Source organism: Mesoplodon mirus, assembly GCF_964341445.2.
Source record: "Mesoplodon mirus genome assembly, chromosome: 4".
In the NCBI taxonomy this organism is placed as follows: Eukaryota; Metazoa; Chordata; class Mammalia; order Artiodactyla; family Ziphiidae; genus Mesoplodon; species Mesoplodon mirus.
In genome coordinates this window covers 25,453,871-25,473,042 of record NC_138979.1, presented here as the reverse complement: position 1 = coordinate 25,473,042, position 19,172 = coordinate 25,453,871, and the positions used below count along the sequence as shown (strand labels likewise).

General features: G+C 42.1%; 1 protein-coding gene across 3 annotated transcripts in view; it reads right to left on the bottom strand.

The window, feature by feature from the left end:
• The window catches only part of IL15RA (interleukin 15 receptor subunit alpha), a 47,885-nt gene extending 32,721 nt beyond the window's left edge, over positions 1 to 15,164 (bottom strand). For all 3 annotated transcript variants that reach the window (XM_082618051.1, XM_082618052.1, XM_082618050.1), the window contains exon 1: positions 14,942 to 15,164. In XM_082618051.1, coding sequence (XP_082474177.1) covers positions 14,942 to 15,023 — 82 coding nt within the window. In that variant the 5' untranslated portion in view covers positions 15,024 to 15,164. The remainder of the gene's footprint in view (positions 1 to 14,941) is intronic.
• Between the last annotated feature and the right edge of the window lie 4,008 nt (positions 15,165 to 19,172).

The window sequence follows — 19,172 nt, the reverse complement described above, 5'->3', positions numbered from 1 at the left end:
GCATTAATTGAGATGATTATGTGGTGTTTTCCTTTCATTCTGTTAGTGTGGTATATTATATTTATCAAGTTTCGTATGTTGAATCATCCTTGCATTCCGTGAATAAATCCCACTTGGTCATGGTTTATAATCCTTTTAACATGCTGCTGAATTCAGTTTGCTAGTATTTTGTTAAGGATTTCACATCAGTGTTCATAAGGGATATTTGTATGTAGTTTTCTTTTTTTTTTGGCTGCACTACGTGACTTGTGGGATCCTCGTTTCCCAACCAGAGATTGAACCCGGGCGCCCTGCAGTGAAATTGCAGAGTCCTAACCACTGGACTGCCAGGGAATTCCCTGTAGTTTTCTTTTCTTATTCTGTCTTTGTCTGGCTTTGGTATAAGGGAAATGCTGGACTCACAGAATGAGTTAGGAAGTGTTCCTTCCTTTTTAACTTTTTGGAAAAGTTTGAGAAGGATTAATATTAGGTCTTTTTAAAATGTTTAATAGAATTCACTAGTGAAGCTATTGGGTCCAGGGTTTTTCTTTGTCAGGAGATTTTTGATTACTGATCCTTACTAGTTATAGATTTATTCAAATGTTCTATTTCTTTATGATTTAGTCTTGGTAGGTTTTGTGTTTCTAGGAATTTGTCAGTTTCATATAGGTTATCTAATTTGTTGGTGTATAATTGTTCATTATACTCTCACAATCCTTTGTATTTCTGTAAAATTGGTAGTAATGTCCCCACTTTCATTTCTGATTTTAGAATTTGAGTCTTTGCTGTTTTTTTCTTAGCCCATCTAGCTAAAGATTAGTCAATTTTGTTGATCTTTTCAAGGAACCAGCTTTTGATTTCATTGATTTTCTCTATTTTTCTATTCTCTATTTTGCTTATCTCTGCTCTGATCTCTACTATTTCTTTCTGCCGGCTTTGGGATTACTTTGTTCTTTTCTAGTTCCTTGAGGTATAAAGTTAGGTTGTTGAGTTGAGATCCTTCTTATTTTTTTCTTATTTTTTAATGTAAGTGTTTATAGCTATAAATTTCCCCCATAGCACCACTTTCACTGTGTCCCATAAGTCTTGGTGTGTTTCTCTCTGCTTCTTTCTTACTTCCTCTTCTGAGACTCCCACAATGCATATGCTGATGGTTTCCACAGGTCCTTTAGGCTCTGATCACTTTTCTTCAATCTTTCTTCTTTCTGTTTCTCAGACTTGATAATTTCTGTGGTCCTGTACTCAAGTTTGCTAATTCTTTCTTCTGCCTGTTCAACTCTGCCTTTGAATCTAATGAATTTTTCATTTGAGTTATTGTATTTTTCAGCTTCAGAATTTCTTTTTGGTTCTTTTTTAGATTTTCTGTATATTGATATTTCCATTTTGTTCATACATCATTTTCTTTGACTTTCTCCACTTCTTCCTTTAGTTTTTTTTTAAGTTTTAAAAGTTATTTATTTATTTATTTATATAAATTTATTTATTTTATTTATTTTTGGCTGCATTGGGTCTTTGTTGCTGATCACGGGCTTTCTCTAGTTGCGGTGAACAGGAGCTACCCTTCATTGCAGTGCGCAGGCTTCTCATTGTGGTGGCTTCTCTTGTTGTGGAGCATGGGCTCTAGGCACGGGATTGAACCCGTGTCATTGGCAGGCAGATTCTCAACCACTGCGCCACCAGGGAAGCCCCTTTCCTTTAGTTTTTTGAGCATCTTTAAGACAGTTGTTTTAAGGTGTTTGTCTAGTATATCTCCCATCAGGTCTTTTTCAGGGACAATTTCTGTTATTTATTTTTTCTTTTGAATGGGTTTTACTTTCCTGTTTCTTTCTATGACTTGTGACCTTTGGTTGAAACTGGACATTTGAATCTAATAATGTGGTCCCTCCTACTCCAGGGTTTACTTTTTTCGTAATTAAAAAAAAATTGTGGGCTGTCTTTGTGCCAAGGGTCAGCCTGAGGTGTAAACCTAAGGTCTTCTTGGGTGTTTTCTGAACTTCTCCCTGGATTACACAGTCACTTTCTAATTTTCCTTGTATATACAGTTGTTTTTGAATGTCCTAGTCTTTCATGTCTGGGCCACAAAAGGGAAAACAAAGAAAAATGGAGTGGGGGTGGATAAAGAAGAGTGCTACCCCTTTAAAACCCCTGGGAGTCACTTCAGCTGGTCTGGGAGGGGCTGCAACAATGGGGGGAGGTACTATAGCAATGGTTGCCCAGCCCTTTGGTGGCACCTCTGTGATCAGAAGCAGCAATCATCCATCACAGCACAGATCCCTGATATTTTTAGGACAGGGTCCTTGTTGCCCATCCTGGCTCCAGCAAGCTGTATGCAAGCTGCTCTAGGAACACCTGCACAGCTTCCTGCCACATGGTTGGGGGTGGGTAGCTGCTACTGTGCTAAGAGCTGAAGTTGACCACAGGTGAGTGCAATTTACCATCCAGTTCTTCCTCTGAACCTTGCAAGCCTTCAATAGACTCCAGAGTTCCAAATAGTTACATCAGACAAATTCTGCCAGTGCAATTATTGTCTAAGTGGGGAAATAGATTCCAGATACTCCCTACTCTGCCATCTTCCCAGAATCCTCTCCATTTTACCCTGTTGTTTTGAATGTTACCCTGGATATACAATTCTAGGCAGATGGCTTTTCTTCCCAGCACTTGAAGCTTTCTGGCTTTTACTGTTGCTGTTGCTACTGAAAAGCCCACCTGTGTGCCTATTTATTGTTTCTTTAACAGTAATTGTCCTTTCTTTCTGGATACTTAAGATCTTCTCTTTGTCTTTGGTGTGCTGCAGATTCATTGCAATGGTTCTTGGTATGGGTTTCTTTTTTGTTTATCTTGTTTGGTTGTGTTTCCCAAATTTGATCTTTTGTGTCTTTGGTGGCTTTGATCAGTTCTGGAAAATACTCAGCTGTTATCTTCTTTAATGTCATTTCTTCTACTTTGTTCATATTTTCTTCTTCTGGAACTCTGATCATGTGATTCTCATTCTGTCTGTCTTAGTTAAGGCTGCTATAACAAAGTACCATAGACTGGGAGACAACACATGTTTATTTCTCACAGTTCTGTAAACTGGAAGTCCAAGAATGGGGTGCCAGCATGGTCAGGTTCTGGTGAGAGCCCTCTTCCTGGTTTACAGACTGCTGTCTTCTTGCTGTGTCCTCACATGGTGGGGGGAGAGAGAGAGAGAGAGAGAGAGAGAGCGAGAGAGAGCACGAGAGTGAGCACGCTCTGGTCTCTTTCCTATTATCAGGGCACTAATTCCATCAGGGTTCCACCCTCATGACCTCATCTAAACCAAATTACCTCCCAAAGGCCCCACCTCCAAATATCATCACATCTGGGATTAGACTTTCAGCACATGAATCTTGGGGGACACAAACACTCAGTCCTTAGCTCTAGCCTTCATATCTTTTAAACTCTCCTATTCACCATCTGAGTAACTTCTTCAGATCTGTCTTCTAGTTCACTGATTTCTCTTTAGCTGGCTGTAATTTGATGTTTAATTTCTGTTTTGATTTTTTTTGAGTAAGGATTTGAATGTTGATTTTTTGCAGTTGATTATATCAGTTTATTGTTGACAAGTATTGATTAGAGTAGATCAATAATCATTTAGTCCCAGAAGTTGTATTTGAGGCAGGATAGTACTCTCCTCCTCAGCACCCTCTTCCTCTTCTGTACATTCCTAAAACAATTTTTACTGTGTGTTTATATATAAAAGTATATAAAATGTTTATGTGCAATTTAAGGAATAACCGTGAAAAGAAGACTCATGGAGAACAGTATGGAGGTTCCTTAAAAAACTAAAAATAGAATTACCATATGACCCAGCAATCCCACTACTGGGCATATACCCTGAGAAAACCATCATTCAAAAGGACACATGGGGCTTCCCTGGTGGCGCAGTGGTTGAGAGTCCGCCTGCCGATGCAGGGGACACAGGTTCATGCCCCGGTCCGGGAAGATCCCACATGCCACGGAGCAGCTGGGCCCGTGAGCCATGGCCGCTGAGCCTGCGCATCCGGTGCCTGTGCTCCACAACGGGGAGAGGCCACGACAGTGAGAGGCCCATGTACCGCAAAAAAAAAAAAAAAAAAAGGGACACGTGTACACCAATGTTCACTGCAGCACTATTTACAATAGCTAAGACATGGAAACAACCTAAATGTCCAACAGGAGATGAATGGATTAAGAAGATGTGGTACATATATACAATGGAATATTACTCAGACATAAAAAGGAACAAAATTGGGTCATTTGTAGAGATGTGGATGGACCTAGATTCTGTCATACAGAGTGAAGTAAGCCAGAAAGAGAAAAACAAATATCATAAATTAAAACATATATGTGGAATCTAGAAAAATGGTACAGATGAACCTATTTGTAGGGCAGAAATAGAGACAAAGATGTAGAGAACAGACATGTGGACACAGTGGGGGAAGCAGAGAGCGGGACGAATTGGGAGATTAGGTTTGACATAAATACACTACCATGTGTAAAATAGATAGTGGGAACCTGCTGTGTAGCACAGGGAGCTTAGCTCGGTGCTCTGTGATGACCTAGATGGGTGGGATGGGGGGGGATGGGAGAGAGGTCCAAGAGAGAGGGGATATAAGTATACATATAGCTGATTCATTTCATTGTACAGCAGAAACTAACACAACATTGTAAAGCAATTTTACTCCAATAAAAAAAAAAGACTCATGTACATATCAATCAGCTTAAGAAGTAGAATATTCTCAGTAACTTAGGGGCCACTGAGTACCCTCCCTAGCTGTAGCCCCCTTTATCTCTCGAAGAGATGAACACCATACAGTAGTGATGTTTGTAATAATTATTCCCTTGTTCTTATTTATGGTTTTATACCATATAAATATTTCCATATAATATATAGTTCTTATATTTTTGAATTTTTTATAAGTTGAATCATACTACATATATTCTTCTACATATGCTTCCATCACACAATGTTATGTTTTTTATTTATGTTGATGCATGTAGCTGTAGTTTATCCACTTCTGGTATTAAATTATTCTGTTGTATGGCTTTGCCACAATTTATCCATTTTACTGTTGTTAGACATTTGGATTGTTTCTAGTCTTTTTGCTATTACAAATAATAATGCTATGAATATTCTTGTGTAGGTACAAGGGATGCACATGGGAAAGTTTCTTTAGGGTATTTTCTTAACAATGGCATTGCTGGGACATAGCACATTATCTTTTTTTTTTTTTTTTTTTTTTTGTGGTATGTGGGCCTCTCACTGTTGTGGCCTTTCCCATTGCGGAGCACAGGCTCCAGATGCACAGGCTCAGCGGCCACGGCTCATGGGCCCAGCCACTCTGTGGCACGTGGGATCTTCCCGGATCGGGGCACGAACCCGTGTCCCTTGCATCGGCAGGCGGACTCTCAACCACTGCGCCACCAGGGAAGCCCTTGGTTTCATTTTTGAAAGATACTTTTCCTGATTATTAGAATTCTGGCTTGACAGTTTTGTTTTGTTTTGGCACTGTAAAGATGTCACTCCATTTTCTTATGGCTTGCATAGTTTCTGATGAGGTCTACTGTAATTCTTATCTTTGTTCCTTGTGTATAATGTATCTTTATCCTTTTTATCATGATTTTCTCTTTACTTTTCAGCAGTTTGAATATGATGTGTCTAGCATGAGGTTTTTGGGGTTTTTTTTTGGCAGGGGGCCATTTATCCTTCTTGGTGTTCTCTGAGTTTCCTGGATATGTGACTGAATATCTTTTATAAATTTGGGGAAATTCTCAACTATTATCTCTTCAAATATTTCTTCTGCTCCATTCTCTTCTGTTTCTGGAATTCTGATTACACATATATTAGACTACTTTCTATTGTACCACAGCTCTTGGATACTCTTCTATGGGTTTTTTTTTTCCTTTCATTTTTTCTCTTTATGTTTCTGTTAGAGTAATTTGTACTGACCTATCTGCAAGTTTACTGATTCTTTTCTTGGCTGTGTGAAGTGTTCTGATAAGCCTGTCCAAGCCTTGCTTCATTTTGTTTTTTAAAAATTTTCTAACATTTCCATTTGATACTTTCTTATGATTTCCATCTCTCGGCTGAAATTCCCCACTTACTCGTGAATCCTGTCCATGTTTTTCACTTGAGCCTTTCCCATATTAATGGTGGTTAGTTTAACTTCCAGGCTGATGGTTGCGATTTCTCGGTCAACTCTGAGTCGTGTTTACTGCTCTGTCTCTTCATAGTGGGACTGTGCTAGTGTCGCTTTTGTGTGTCTCATAATTTTTGATTGAACGCTGAACTATGTGTGTAGAGCTGAGATGAATAGTGTTCATGCCTGAAAATGTGAACACTTCTGCTAAACTGATGATGTGGGGAGGATTGAGTCCATCTACTCAGCTGTTGAATTGGATTTGGATTTTGCTGTTGCTATGGTTACCTTCAGAACACCATTGGCTTCAAATTCCTCTAGTCTTATCTTGTGCTTAGGGTGGGGGCTAGAGTGGCAGAAGATTTTTCTCAGTGCTCCTGCTCCACCCTCATCTTTTGTCCTTTTCTATTTATCTAAACCACAGAGGTTATCTCTCCACCTTCTTGCCCACCCCACCTTGAGCAGTTGACTGCTGTGTTTTTTACTTGGTGCTTGCTTGCCTGGATGTGATGGCATCAGGGGAAGTTCTCTGTGGTCTTCGTCCACCCTCACTCTTAGGCTGGCCCTGTGTGCTTGGCTCTCAGGGTTGGAGTTTTCAGTTATATTGCTTTTTCCTTTCATGGCAGCCAACCTCTCCCTTGTATCTTTGACAGGTTTTGTGCATTAAAAAACTTCCTTCCTCTCATCTGGCAGCAGCAGTAGTGGACCTCCAGTGGTATTTATTGTAGGATCTTGACACAGGACCAAGTATATGTGGGGTTACTTATGGACTTGATATTCTGTTCCATTGATATATTTGTCTATTTGTTAATCTTGACACCAATACCATGCTGTCTTGATGACTATAGCTTTATAATAAGTCTTAAAGTCAGGTAGTGTAAATCCTCTAACTTTGTTAATTATTTTCAAAGGTGAGTTTCGTTCTTTACTGGGTTATAGAGTCAATATAACAATTTCTCAGTATATCAATTTCTAACTGGAAAAAAACAGCCTGCTGAAAGTTTGATTGGAATTGCATTAAATTTATAGATCAAGCTGGTGAAGAACTGACATCTTAGTAATATTGAGTCTTCTCAATATCCATAAACACAGTATCTTTCTTGATTTATTTACGTCTTCAGTAGTTTATCAGAAATTATTTTTAGTTTTCAGTGTACTAATCTTGTATAACTTTTGTCAGATGTATTCCTAAGTATTTCATATTTTTATTCCAACACAAATGGCATTATTTTTATTTCAATTTTTAATTGTTTGTTGCTAGCATTTTGTATACTGATATTTGTAAATTAATTGTGTACTCTGCAACTTTGCTAAACACATTCTAGTAGCATTTTTGTAGATTCCATAGGATTTTCTATGGAGATGGTCCCATAGAAATTTCATGATTCTTGGTTGTATTATTTTATTTTATTTTATTTATTTATTTATTTTTTTTTTTGCTGTACGCGGGCCTCTCACTGCTGTGGCCTCTCCCGTTGCGGAGCACAGGCTCCGGACACACAGGCTCCGCGGCCATGGCTCGCGGGCCCAGCCGCTCCACGGCATGTGGGATCTTCCGGGATCGGGGCACGAACCTGTGTCCCCTGCATCGGCAGGCGGACTCTCAACCACTGCGCCACCAGGGAAGCCCGGTTGTATTATTTTTGTGGTTGCTTTCGGGTTTATAGTATGTGTCTTTACCTCATCACAGCTTACCCTCAGGTGAAATTATACTACTTCACATATATAGTATAAGAGCCTTAAACAATATACTTTCATTTCTCTCTGCCCAGCCTTTGTGCTATTTTGTCATACATTTTGCTTCTACATATTTTATAAGCATCACAATACATTATTATTATTTTTGCTTTAAACAGTTGATTACCTATTTTATTGGCTATGGATTTTAATAGATGTTTGCTCTGTATTATTTATCATTTCTGGGTGTTTTTTTCAGCAGGAGAGTTTTTCAGAATACCTACTCTGTCGTTCTGCTAAAAAAGGGAGTCTACTTTCTGTTGTGAACAGTCCTCAAAGATAGATAAATCCATGAATAATTGATACATGAATCCACAAGGGTATTAGTATACTGCAGCCAACCCAATCAGCCACATACTGGCCAGTGACTAACTTTACAAAGCTAGACTCTTTCACAAGTGCATTGGAGATAACACATTCGATTGCATCAATAACCTTTCATTTCAGAGGCCTTAAACACATCTTTTAATACTTCAATTATAATTTCTCTATATATTCTCTCATAACATTGTTCCCTAGATATTCAGTGTAAGCAAGTCTCACCTTGTTTACAATATTGTAAACTCCTGAAGGTGGGGAATATATTCCTCTGGTACTCTTACAGCTCTAACTAAGCCCAGTATGTGATGGCTGTTTTCTCAAGTTAGTTACTAGCTTATGAATCTATAGAGTGGAATGGATGAAGTAATGGAAATGGGAGAAAATGTAAGATCCTGGCATTTTCAAAGCTCTTAAGTAGCAAAAAATATACATAACAAGTCCTAACAATCATTTAAATGAAGTCACCAAAATAATTGTGTAGGGCCATACCTCTTTCACTTCTCAGAACCTGTGAATCAGACTTTTTTATCAAGTCAGTTTACACAGTCTAGTATGAGTAAGTAGCCCTGGCCTAGTCTTGCATCCAGAGTTCAAGGGTAGCAGGCCCCTCCCATTCTTCAAGGAAAGTCAGAATCCATTCCAGTATTTTCTTTCTCTTATTCTACCATTTAAATGCCTATAGAATGCTGACTGCTGTAGGATACAAAGACGTATAGGATATGGTTTCTGCTCTCAAGCTCTTTGTGACGCTAATGTCTCAAAAGCATAAAAGCCTCTCTGTGTTTGCAGTAATCCATTTTTCCTCATTATTTTTCTGGCTGAAACGCCAGCCAAGCCAACACATTTTTTTCCTATTGGCACTCAGTGTAAGTACCAACCACAGCCAGGTCATGCCCTTAACTCATCAATTCTCTTCTCTCTCAGGCTCATTCACCGAGCTTCTTAATCTACCTTTTGTGTAGTAGGTGGGTTCATCACAGTTCAGGTCCTTAAATTATGACTTTTGAAGGCTTGGAAGACTTGAGTGGCTATAGGTTGAAGGGCAAACAAAAAAGGGAAAGAAGGAAATACATTCTATACTTGTAGAACTCGAAAGGAAATCTGCCCCTCCCCTCTCCCTTACTGACACTGCCTTGCTTCAGGGTTTCATCACCACTTACTGGAACTATTGCAAAAGCCTCCAACTTAGCTTCCTGCCTCCAGACCCTCTTAACTACAGTTTGTTATTCACACTCTTGATAAGAGTAACCCCTTCCACCATGCAGCTCCAATAATATCCCCCCACCAGGGCCTTTAATTAGGTCCCTTGTGCACAGAAGAAAAGTAAGTCTTTCCAAGTGGAAACATTCAAACAACATCAATCATGTGTAATGAGTAACATGGATATGACTCCAAGAGTATATACTAGGGGATTTTATACATGAATTTACTTAGTTACATACTATTCGGTAAAATCAATTTGGCAGAAGTGATTTAGCCCAATACAAGTTAGTTGAAGTGATGATTTGATTGAAAAAGAATATCCTCAAACATTTCTGCCATTTAAAAAAGACTTTGAGGGCTTTCCCCTTGCCTTTTTTGTTCTTTATAGCTAATTTTCATCCAATTATTCCTACTCTGTGCTTTTTAGAATATCAGACATTTTGAAACAACCTAAGTATCCAACCATTGGGAGGTAACAGAAGCCTACAAATAGCTCTAACAATAAGGAATTGTTTAAACAAGTTGTAAAGGATTATAAATGTATGTATATAATGCACAAATGTTATATGCAGTGACTTTATAGAACCTGATTTTGAGCAATTTGCAAAATTTATAAAGCCACAAAAACATTGGCAAACAAGATCGGCTATAATTAATTAAAGATGAATTAGAAAAAGATTCCAAAATTCTAGATCTTTTTTGCATTATTTCTTTTGTAGTTTTATTTATTTCCTTTCATTACAAAAGCAATTCAAATTATGACAGAAAAATAAGAAAAGACGGACAACTACACACACACAGACACATCCACACAGACATAACCTATAATTTTTCTACTCCGTGACAACTACTACATCTTCTAGTAAAAGCTGAATCATATGATGCATACTATTTGAAAGCAACCCTATTTTACTTATGCAATCCTCCACTGTTGGACATTTAGGTTGATTTCAACAAATCCCATATTTTGTACATTTAAGTTTTTATCACTTTTTTTGCTGTCCGTAGCAGCACAAAGCAATCATGAGATAACAACGATTTGGAAAAAAAATGGTTTTAGCAAAACTTCCCAGATTCTGAAAAACGGTTTAAAAAATGTTTAAAGACATAAGTTTTACAACCACCCCCAAGCACACTAGCACCCTGCACAACAAAATCCAAACTGATGAGCAGGGATATTCATCTTCAAACAAATCATTGTCATTTCCAGCTGCTTTGGGCAAATCATCTGCAGCCTTTCAGGTTACGAGGATCTTTAAGAAGCAAATGACCTCCTAGCCGAGATGATGGGTTTCCTCTCCAAATCAGGCCTTTTGAATAAGAACATGACAACAACTTGCTGTGTCTGTTAGCGCTGAAAACTAGCAGGAACAGATCTGAGACTATTATTTACCCAGCTAGTTGTAAGGAATGAGCTGCCCTGTATAATTCCTGACCAGGATCATACTGCCAAGTAGCAAATCTAATCATCTGTATCCACTTCCCTTCTAAGCTCACTTAAAAACATCAGGCACCCTCTGTTCTGTTAGCTTTTTGTCCATCTTTACACCAATACCACACTGTCCTGATTACTGTAACCTTCTAACTCTCAGTATCAGAAGTGCTGATCCTCCAACTCAGTTGTGTTTCTAAGTTGTTTTGGCTATACTAGGTCTTTTGCATCTCCGTGTGGATTTTGGAACCAGTTTGTCAATTTCTATAAGAAAGCCTGCTGGAATTTTGATTTGGGGAGAATTGACAGCTTAACAATATTGATCTGTCCAATGCATGAACATGATATACCTCCATTTATTTAGATTTTCTTTAATTTCTCTCAGCAGTGGTTTGTGGTTTTCAGTGTACAGGTCTTTCTCATTTTTGTCAGATTTATCCCTAAGTATTTCATACTTTTTGAAGCTATTGCCAGTGATATTGCTTTTTAAGATAATTTCAGTTTCCAAAATTGGTCAGTGCTAATGTATAGCAATATAATTGATTTTCATGTACTGATGTTTTGTCTACAGCAGCCAACACATATATAAACAGCTGATGCTCAAAATAGGTGTAAGAGCAATTCAGCAGAGATATCTTTCCAACAAATGGTGCCAGAATGATTGGATATCCACATGCAATAAAACCCAAAACCAAACCAATACAAAACCTGCAAGCCATACTTCACATTATATGAAAAATTAATTCAAAATGAATCACAGGCATCAATGTAAAACCTAAGCTATAAAACTTCTAGAAGTAAACATAGAAGAAAACCTTTGTAACCTTGACTTAAGCAAAGATTTCTTAAATATGACACTGAAAGCACAGTATATAAAAGAAACAATTAATAAGCTGAACTTCATCCAAATTAAAAATTTCTGGGCTTCCCTGATGGTGCAGTGGTTAAGAATCCGCCCTGCCAATGCAGGGGACATGGGTTCAATCCCTGGACTGGGAAGATCCCACGTGCCACGAAGCAATGAAGCCTGTGTACCACAACTACTGAGTCTGTGCTCTAGAGCCCAAGAGCCACAGCTACTGAGCCCACGTGCCACAACTACTGAAGCCTACGTGCCTAGAGCCTGTGCTCTGCAACGAGAAGCCACTGCAGTGAGAAGCCCGAGCACTGCAAGGAAGGGTAGAGCCCGTGAGCCACAACTAGAGAAAACCCATGCACAGCAATGAAGACCCAACACAGCCAAAAATAAATAAATAAAATAAATAAATTTATATAAAAAAATTTCTGCTCTTTGTTAGATGCTTATGAGAATGAAAAGACAAGCCACACACCCTGAAAAAATATTTGCAAATCATATATCTGATAAAAGACTTGTATCCAGAATATAGAAAGAACTCTCACAACTCAATTCAATAACTCATTTTTTTTTTAAGGGCAGAATATTTAACTAGACACTTTACCAAAAGAAGATATACTGATGGAAAATAAGCACAAGAAGAGACGGGAGACACTCAACATCATTCATTATTTGGAAAATGCAAATTAAAACTATGAGAGACCACTACACATCTATTAGAATGGAACAATTAAAAAGACAGACTGGGGCTTCCCTGGTGGCACAGTGGTTGAGAGTCCGCCTGCCGATGCAGGGGACACGGGTTCGTGCCCCGGTCCGGGAAGATCCCATATGCCGCGGAGCGGATAGGCCCTTGAGCCATGGCCACTAGGCCTGCGCGTCCAGAGCCTGTGCTCCGCAACGGGAGAGGCCACAGCAGTGAGAGGACCGCGTACCACACACACAAAAAAAGACAGACTGGCCATACACACACACACACACACACACACACACACACACAGAGGGTTTTTTTGGTAACTGTGAGATGATGATGAATGTGTTAAGTAATTTTATTGTAGTGGTCATCTCACAATATGCACATATATCAAATCATCATGTCGTACACCTTAAACTTACACAATATTATATACCAATTACATATATCTCAATAAAGCTGTAAAAAAATTAAAAATTCTAAGTTAAACAACAAAAAAAGACTGGCCATACCAAGTGCTGACAAGGATGTGGAGGAAGTGGAACTCTCACCCACCGCTGGTGGGAGTGTAAATGAGTACAATTACTTTGGAAAATAATTTGGCCGTTTCTTTAAAAATTAAACATACACATGTCACGTGATCCAGCCATTCCATTCCTAGCCGTTTTCTCTACCCAAGAGAAACAAAAACCTCTGTCCACATAAAAACTTATATGTGAATGTTCATAACAGCTTGATATGTAATAGTCAAAAACCGGAGACAACCCCCAAAATGTCCACTAACAAGTGAATGGATTAAAAAAAACCTGCAATATCCATGCAGTAGAACAGTGCTAGTAATAAAAAAGAATGGGCTGTTGATACAAGTTACAAGGCTGGAGAATTCTCAGAATAATTACTATGAGTGAAAGGAGCCAAACAAGAAAGAGTACAAACTGCATGATTCCGTTTATATAAAATTCTAGAAAATGCAACAAATCAACAGTGACAGAAAGCAGATCTTTGCTGCCTGGGGGACAGGGCTGGGAGGTCAGGATAAATGCAAGATGTAAGGAAGCTTTTGATAGTGATGGTCATGTTTACTCTCTTGACCGTGGTGATGGTTTCGTGACTATACATTTACCTCTAAACTTGTCAAATTGTGCCTTTAAATGTATACTGTTTATTATCTGTCAGTTGTACCCCCAAGAGAACTGTTTAAGAAAAACTAAGAAACACCAGGAGCTAAAAGATGGCAGCAATGCCTTTGTGGGGTCAAAGAGCTATGCTGGTTGATGAGCTTTAGAGAACTTGCCTGCAGTGTCCTCTGCATTTGTAAGCAGATGGCTCATCTTTGCTGGGTTCTGACTTAAGCTGAATTTCACTTTCACATTGTCCAGTAGAGTTGCCCCAGTGCTCTGGCTGTCACCCACATCTCCCCAGGGGTCATGTGGGACACTGGCTAGCCAACTGACTCCGTCACCAGCATAACTCAGATTCTCAGAAGTTGGGGGAAATGCAAACGTAGTCTCAGGAAAATTAAACTTTAGGAAAGCCTTCAGAGCTATGGGTTCACAGCAGGCCAGCCAGCCACAACTGTGGATGGAAGCCTCTGATGGAGTAATGGGTAGACTGGCCCGACTGGAGGTAAGTTATTAGGAGTGTTGCCTTAAACACACACACATACACACACATACAGATCATGGGATTACTATCTCCTGGAGAGTCCATGGTTGGTCTTTGGGGCCCCAAACCCCAAAATTATATGCAAGTTTTGGAAGTATGTGCATTCATGTATTTTTCAGAGGAGAGGGTTCGTAGCTTTCATCAGGCCCTCAAAGAGCTCCGTGACTGTAACAAGATTAAGGCGCACCAACGTGGATAAAGCCAGACCCATCTCTCCTTTCTCCTCCCTCTTGTCTAGCTCTCGGGACGAACATCTACAATCTATAGGACACTCGTTCGAGTCTAACCGGGAAATGACATCTGTGCGACCTAAAGTTCTTCCCGAACACACCCAGCCATCCTCAACTTCGTTCTTCCCCGTTTGCTTGGGACCGCGTACTCCGGGGCGCGCCCCCCACCCCGCGCACTCTCTCGGTTTCCTAATGCTGAAGAATTTGGAGCTGTTGCCAGGTCCCCCAGGTGTGCAACCTGCCCGACATGTTTTCACTCCTCCAGGACGCACGCAGTCCATACCCCGTCCTACCCCCACCCCCGCATATAACCTGCTTTGGTCGGAGGGTAGAGACCAGTCGTTTTCCCCGGACGGCCCCGCCCCCCGGGGGGACTGCCGGCGGATGAACGCGCGCACAGCTTTCCTCACGGGGCTGATGCGTTTCTCGAAATCGCTGTAAAACTCCCAACTCCGAGCCCGCATTGCAAACCCCGGCTTCTTCCCTTTGCCTCGGAAATTGGGGAAAACGTAGAATGAAAAGCCCGGCCACTCGCTCCCTGCCTTGAGAGGCCAGGCGATCCGGGGCGCGGGGCCCTGAGCCGACGGTCCCCGCGTCCCTCCATGTGTCCCCGGCGCGCGGGCGCACACCCTTGTGCTGGGGGCCGCCCCCAGCCCGGCTTCCCGCTCCCCGCGCGCTCCCTACCCGGCGTCGCCGGCGGTCCGAGCAACAGCAGCAGCAGCGCGGGTAGAGCGCCGACCCCGCAGCCCCGGAGCCGCCCCGACATGGCCCGACCTTGGCCGCGCCCCCGCCGTCCTCCTCCCGGGGTCGCCCCGGCCGTGACGCCCCGCCGCTCGCGCGCTCAGATGCCCACTGCCCGGGAGCAGGCGGCGGGCGCAGCTCCGAGACCGGCCGCATTCGCTTTCGCTTTTGCTTTAGCCCCCGAGGGCTGGAGAGGTGAGAAGCGGTGACAGACCCGTGACTCAGCATCCCCACCCGCCTCCCCTGGAAAAAGACCCTATGACCACCGCGTCGCCGCCCGGTCCCCGCAGCGCCACCGGCAGCGCGGGACGGGGACCCGGACTGTGCCCTGAGGAGGCCCGGGGTCCTCCCCGGCTTTGCCCTTCTCGCCCCTGGTGACCCCAGCAGTCCATTCCGTCGTGTGTCTCCGCGACGAGCGGGAGAAGCTTTCGGGAAGCAGACTAGTTCCCGTAAACACGGCCGGTGGACGTCACACCTGGCTTCGGCTCCACTCGGTCACCTCGCCTCGCTTGTCTCCGCTTGTTGCTCCGACTTCGAAGGTCCTGGACCAGGAGCTGGCGAACGAGTGGCCGCGCGTCCCGCTGTTCCGGGCCGGTGACGCTGAGTGACAGCGGGGATATCGCCGTGGCGCGGCTGGCCCGGTCACCTGCCCGGTGCGCCCAGGCCCAGACCGGGAGCGAAGCCCAGGCCGCCTGCCCGAATCTTGACTGGCTCCCGGCACCGCCACTTTTCTTACTCCTGCTGCATCTTTCTTCCCCAAGAACATTTAAACTGTTTGAAGCGGGCGTGGGAGGGAGGACAGACAGTTATTCACCTCTGTGCCTTAGACGATTCGGCTAGCCTACCATCCTGCTGCTTTGCAGGTGGCTTTTTTTCTTTCTTGGGATCTCCAGTTAAGCCTGACATTATTGAGAAGCGGGTGTGCAGTGAGAAAGCTCGGGACGCAGAATCAGAAATCCCCAGTTCTGGGAGTGAAATTAGGCAGGATGGGTCGTCTCTGGGCTCGGGTCTCCATCTGTTCTCCCAGTGGTAAAATCCTGAATAACTCCAGTACAACAGCACAAGAAGGGAATGTCATTGATGCAACCCCCAGACCTTACTCAGATTTAGTCCGTTTTCCATGCACTCAATGGAGCGTGTGTATTCAGTTCTGGGCACTACACGTCACATATGTAGGTGTCTGTGACCACCACTGTCAAGACGGGGAACAGTTATCAAAAGCATCCCTCCCACTACGACTCTTTTAGTCACAGCCACCTTCCACTCTCACCTTCTCCCTAAGCCCTAGCAACCACTGATCTTTTCTCCATCTCTATAATCTTGTCATTTGAATAATGTTATGTAAATGGAATCATACAGTTTGTAACCTGTAGAGGTCAGCTTTGTTCACTCAGTATAATTCCCTCGAGATCCATTCAAGTTGCTGTGTGTCAGTCGTTTGTTCCTTTTTATGAGCAATACTGATGGTTTCTTCTTTTAAAAACATGTGAATCTCTGCCATCCACACCCAAACAGCCCTGTGCTTTTGTATGTGTATTATTTTGCTAGGGCTGCCTTAACAAAGTACCAAGAACTAGGTGGCTTAATGACAGCAGGAATTGGTCCTCTGATCTTCTGGAGGCCAGGAGTCCAAGATCCAGGTGTCTGCAGGGCCATGCTCTCTTGGACGGCACCAGGGGAAGATCCTTCCTTGCTTCTTGTAGCTTCTGGTGTTTGCCGGCAATTCTTGGTGTTCCTGGGTGTGTAGGTGTGTCACTGCAGTTACGTGGCTGGCTTCTCCCTGTGTCTTCACCGCGTCCTCCCTCTGTGTCCAAATTTCTCCTTTTTATATGGACACCAGTCGAATTGGATTAGGACCCACCCTAATCCTAATGACCTCATTTTCACGTGGTGACCTCTTAGAGACCCTATTTCCAATAAGGTGACATTCTGAGTTAGTGGGGGTTAGGACTTAAACATATCTTTTTGGGGTGACACACTTCCACCTATAACAATATGGTATCTTTATTTCTGAGAACAAAGTCCAAGACCTGTTTTCTCAGGCCAAAGGAACTGACCTGGCTGCAGAACAGTTGGATCCCTGCGGTACAGTGTCCACACCTCAAGGGTGACTCAGGTGGGAGCTTGTTTGGGGCCTTCAAATAAGAAGGTCCCTTACAGGGCTGGGGAGCTTGGTCAGCAGCCACCACTCAGAGCAGAGCTGGAGTTGAGGACAGGGCTGTGGGGTCAGGAGAGATGGTACCTGGGAGCTGGGTCTTCAGCCATCAGCTGTCCTCTGGAGGGGGGCAGACAGTGAACCCTCAGGATGGGAGGGTAACATGTCACACTGGGCCACCAAGAAGGGGAGGCTATGGATCAAGGCTAATGGATTATTCCCCAACCCCTTCTCCTCTTCCTCCTTCTTTAGAATCTTAACTATTTAAAGTAAGATATAATTCCTATAACAGTAAATTCACCACTTTATAGAGTATAATTCAGTGGTTTTTATTCATGACATTGTATAACTATCACCACTATCGAATTCCAGAATAATTCCATCACCCCAAAGAGAAACTCAGGGCCTGTTAGGAGTTCCTCCCAATTTCCCCCCTTCTTAGTCCCTGGTAACCTCAAATCTACTTTCTTTCCCCATGGATTTGACTATTCTCAATATTTCACAGGAATGGAATCAGACGATATGTCCTTCTGTGTCTGGTTTCTTTCAGTGTAATGTTTTTCAAGGTTCATCCATGTTGTAGGATGTATCAGTACTTTATTACTTTTTATGACTGGATAATATTCCATTAAATAGATATTTCACATTTTGTTTATTCACTCACCAGTTCATGGATATTTGAGCTGTTTCCAACTTTTAGCTGTTAGGAATAATACTGCTATGAACATTCATGTACAAGCTTTTGTGTGAACATATGTTTTCAGTTCTCTCGGGTGTATGCCGCCCAAGAAGGGGCAAAGGGGGAAATTATGGCGGCATCCTCAATTCAAGTCTTTATCTAAATGTCCAGACTCTGGGTGTGAGTAAGGTTATCACAGTGTAAAATAGCTCAGCAGCAACTCAGAAGACAAAGTTGTTTTTCTCTATCGTTTTTTTCTTTTTTTCTCATCGCACCAAAGCACCAAGAAGATAGACAGGGAGGCCCCATGAACAGATGGTGAGGATAGAAACTCCATCCTGGGTGGAAGTTCCAACAGCTGGGACCAATATTCCCACTTCTGCTCTCACTTCCTACAGCAAGACAACAGCCAACTAAGATGATAAACTTGTAAAGCAAACCTCCCTGAGCTGAATCAGCTTTGTGTTCCACTTTCAATTACACCATGAGAATCCCCTACTGACCCTCCTTCACCCAAGAGCCCAATTTGGCCTGTCACCCTGGGAGTTCTTCCTTAAATCTGCCCCTCCTCTCCTGCCCCCAGCCCGGCCTCTTCTTCCTCCCTTATCTCATCTCCTCCTCCCTTATCTCATCTCCGGTGAAGAGGGCTTGAAGAAGAGGAACAGCTTTCATGAGCCTCCTGCTTTCTCCTTTGTTCTTTAGTTCATCCATAAATAACTCAGGGTAAATCCAAGGAAGAAAGTGACAGAACCTTAGGGTTTTAAAAATGCAAACCCATGATTTATCCTGGAATCTCAAACCCAAATGCCCTTAAGGACCCGATGGCAGGTTGGTAGACATGAGAGGAAGTGAGCTGAAAGCTCTTGCAGACTACGGGAGTAGTGTGTGTCCAGTGCCACTAGAGTTTTAATTTTTGAAGAAACATTGGAAATATAAGTCCATGTGTGATATCTCCTGGTTTGCAAATAGTGACTATTGCTTTAGAAAAAAATCAAAACACCATGCAAGCTCAAGAAAGCCCATTTGTACGCTTTGCAACATCTAATATGTAGTAATCTTTTCATGCAGACAACTACTCAAAGTGTTTCGATTCCTCCACTATGCTAGAAATCAGAAATATTAATTTATTGGAATGAGTTTGGTTCACCAATTTTAGAATCTTAGATCTATGACCAATCACAGTAGGTGACCCATGACCTCTTGGAACATTTTGCAAAAGTTTTTTTGAGCATGCTCTTTTCTGCAGAACAGACCCATAACTTTCATCAGTGTTTGTTTCAAAAGGGTCCTTGACCTAAAATACTAATAAAATATCTACAAGTTATAATATTTTATAGACA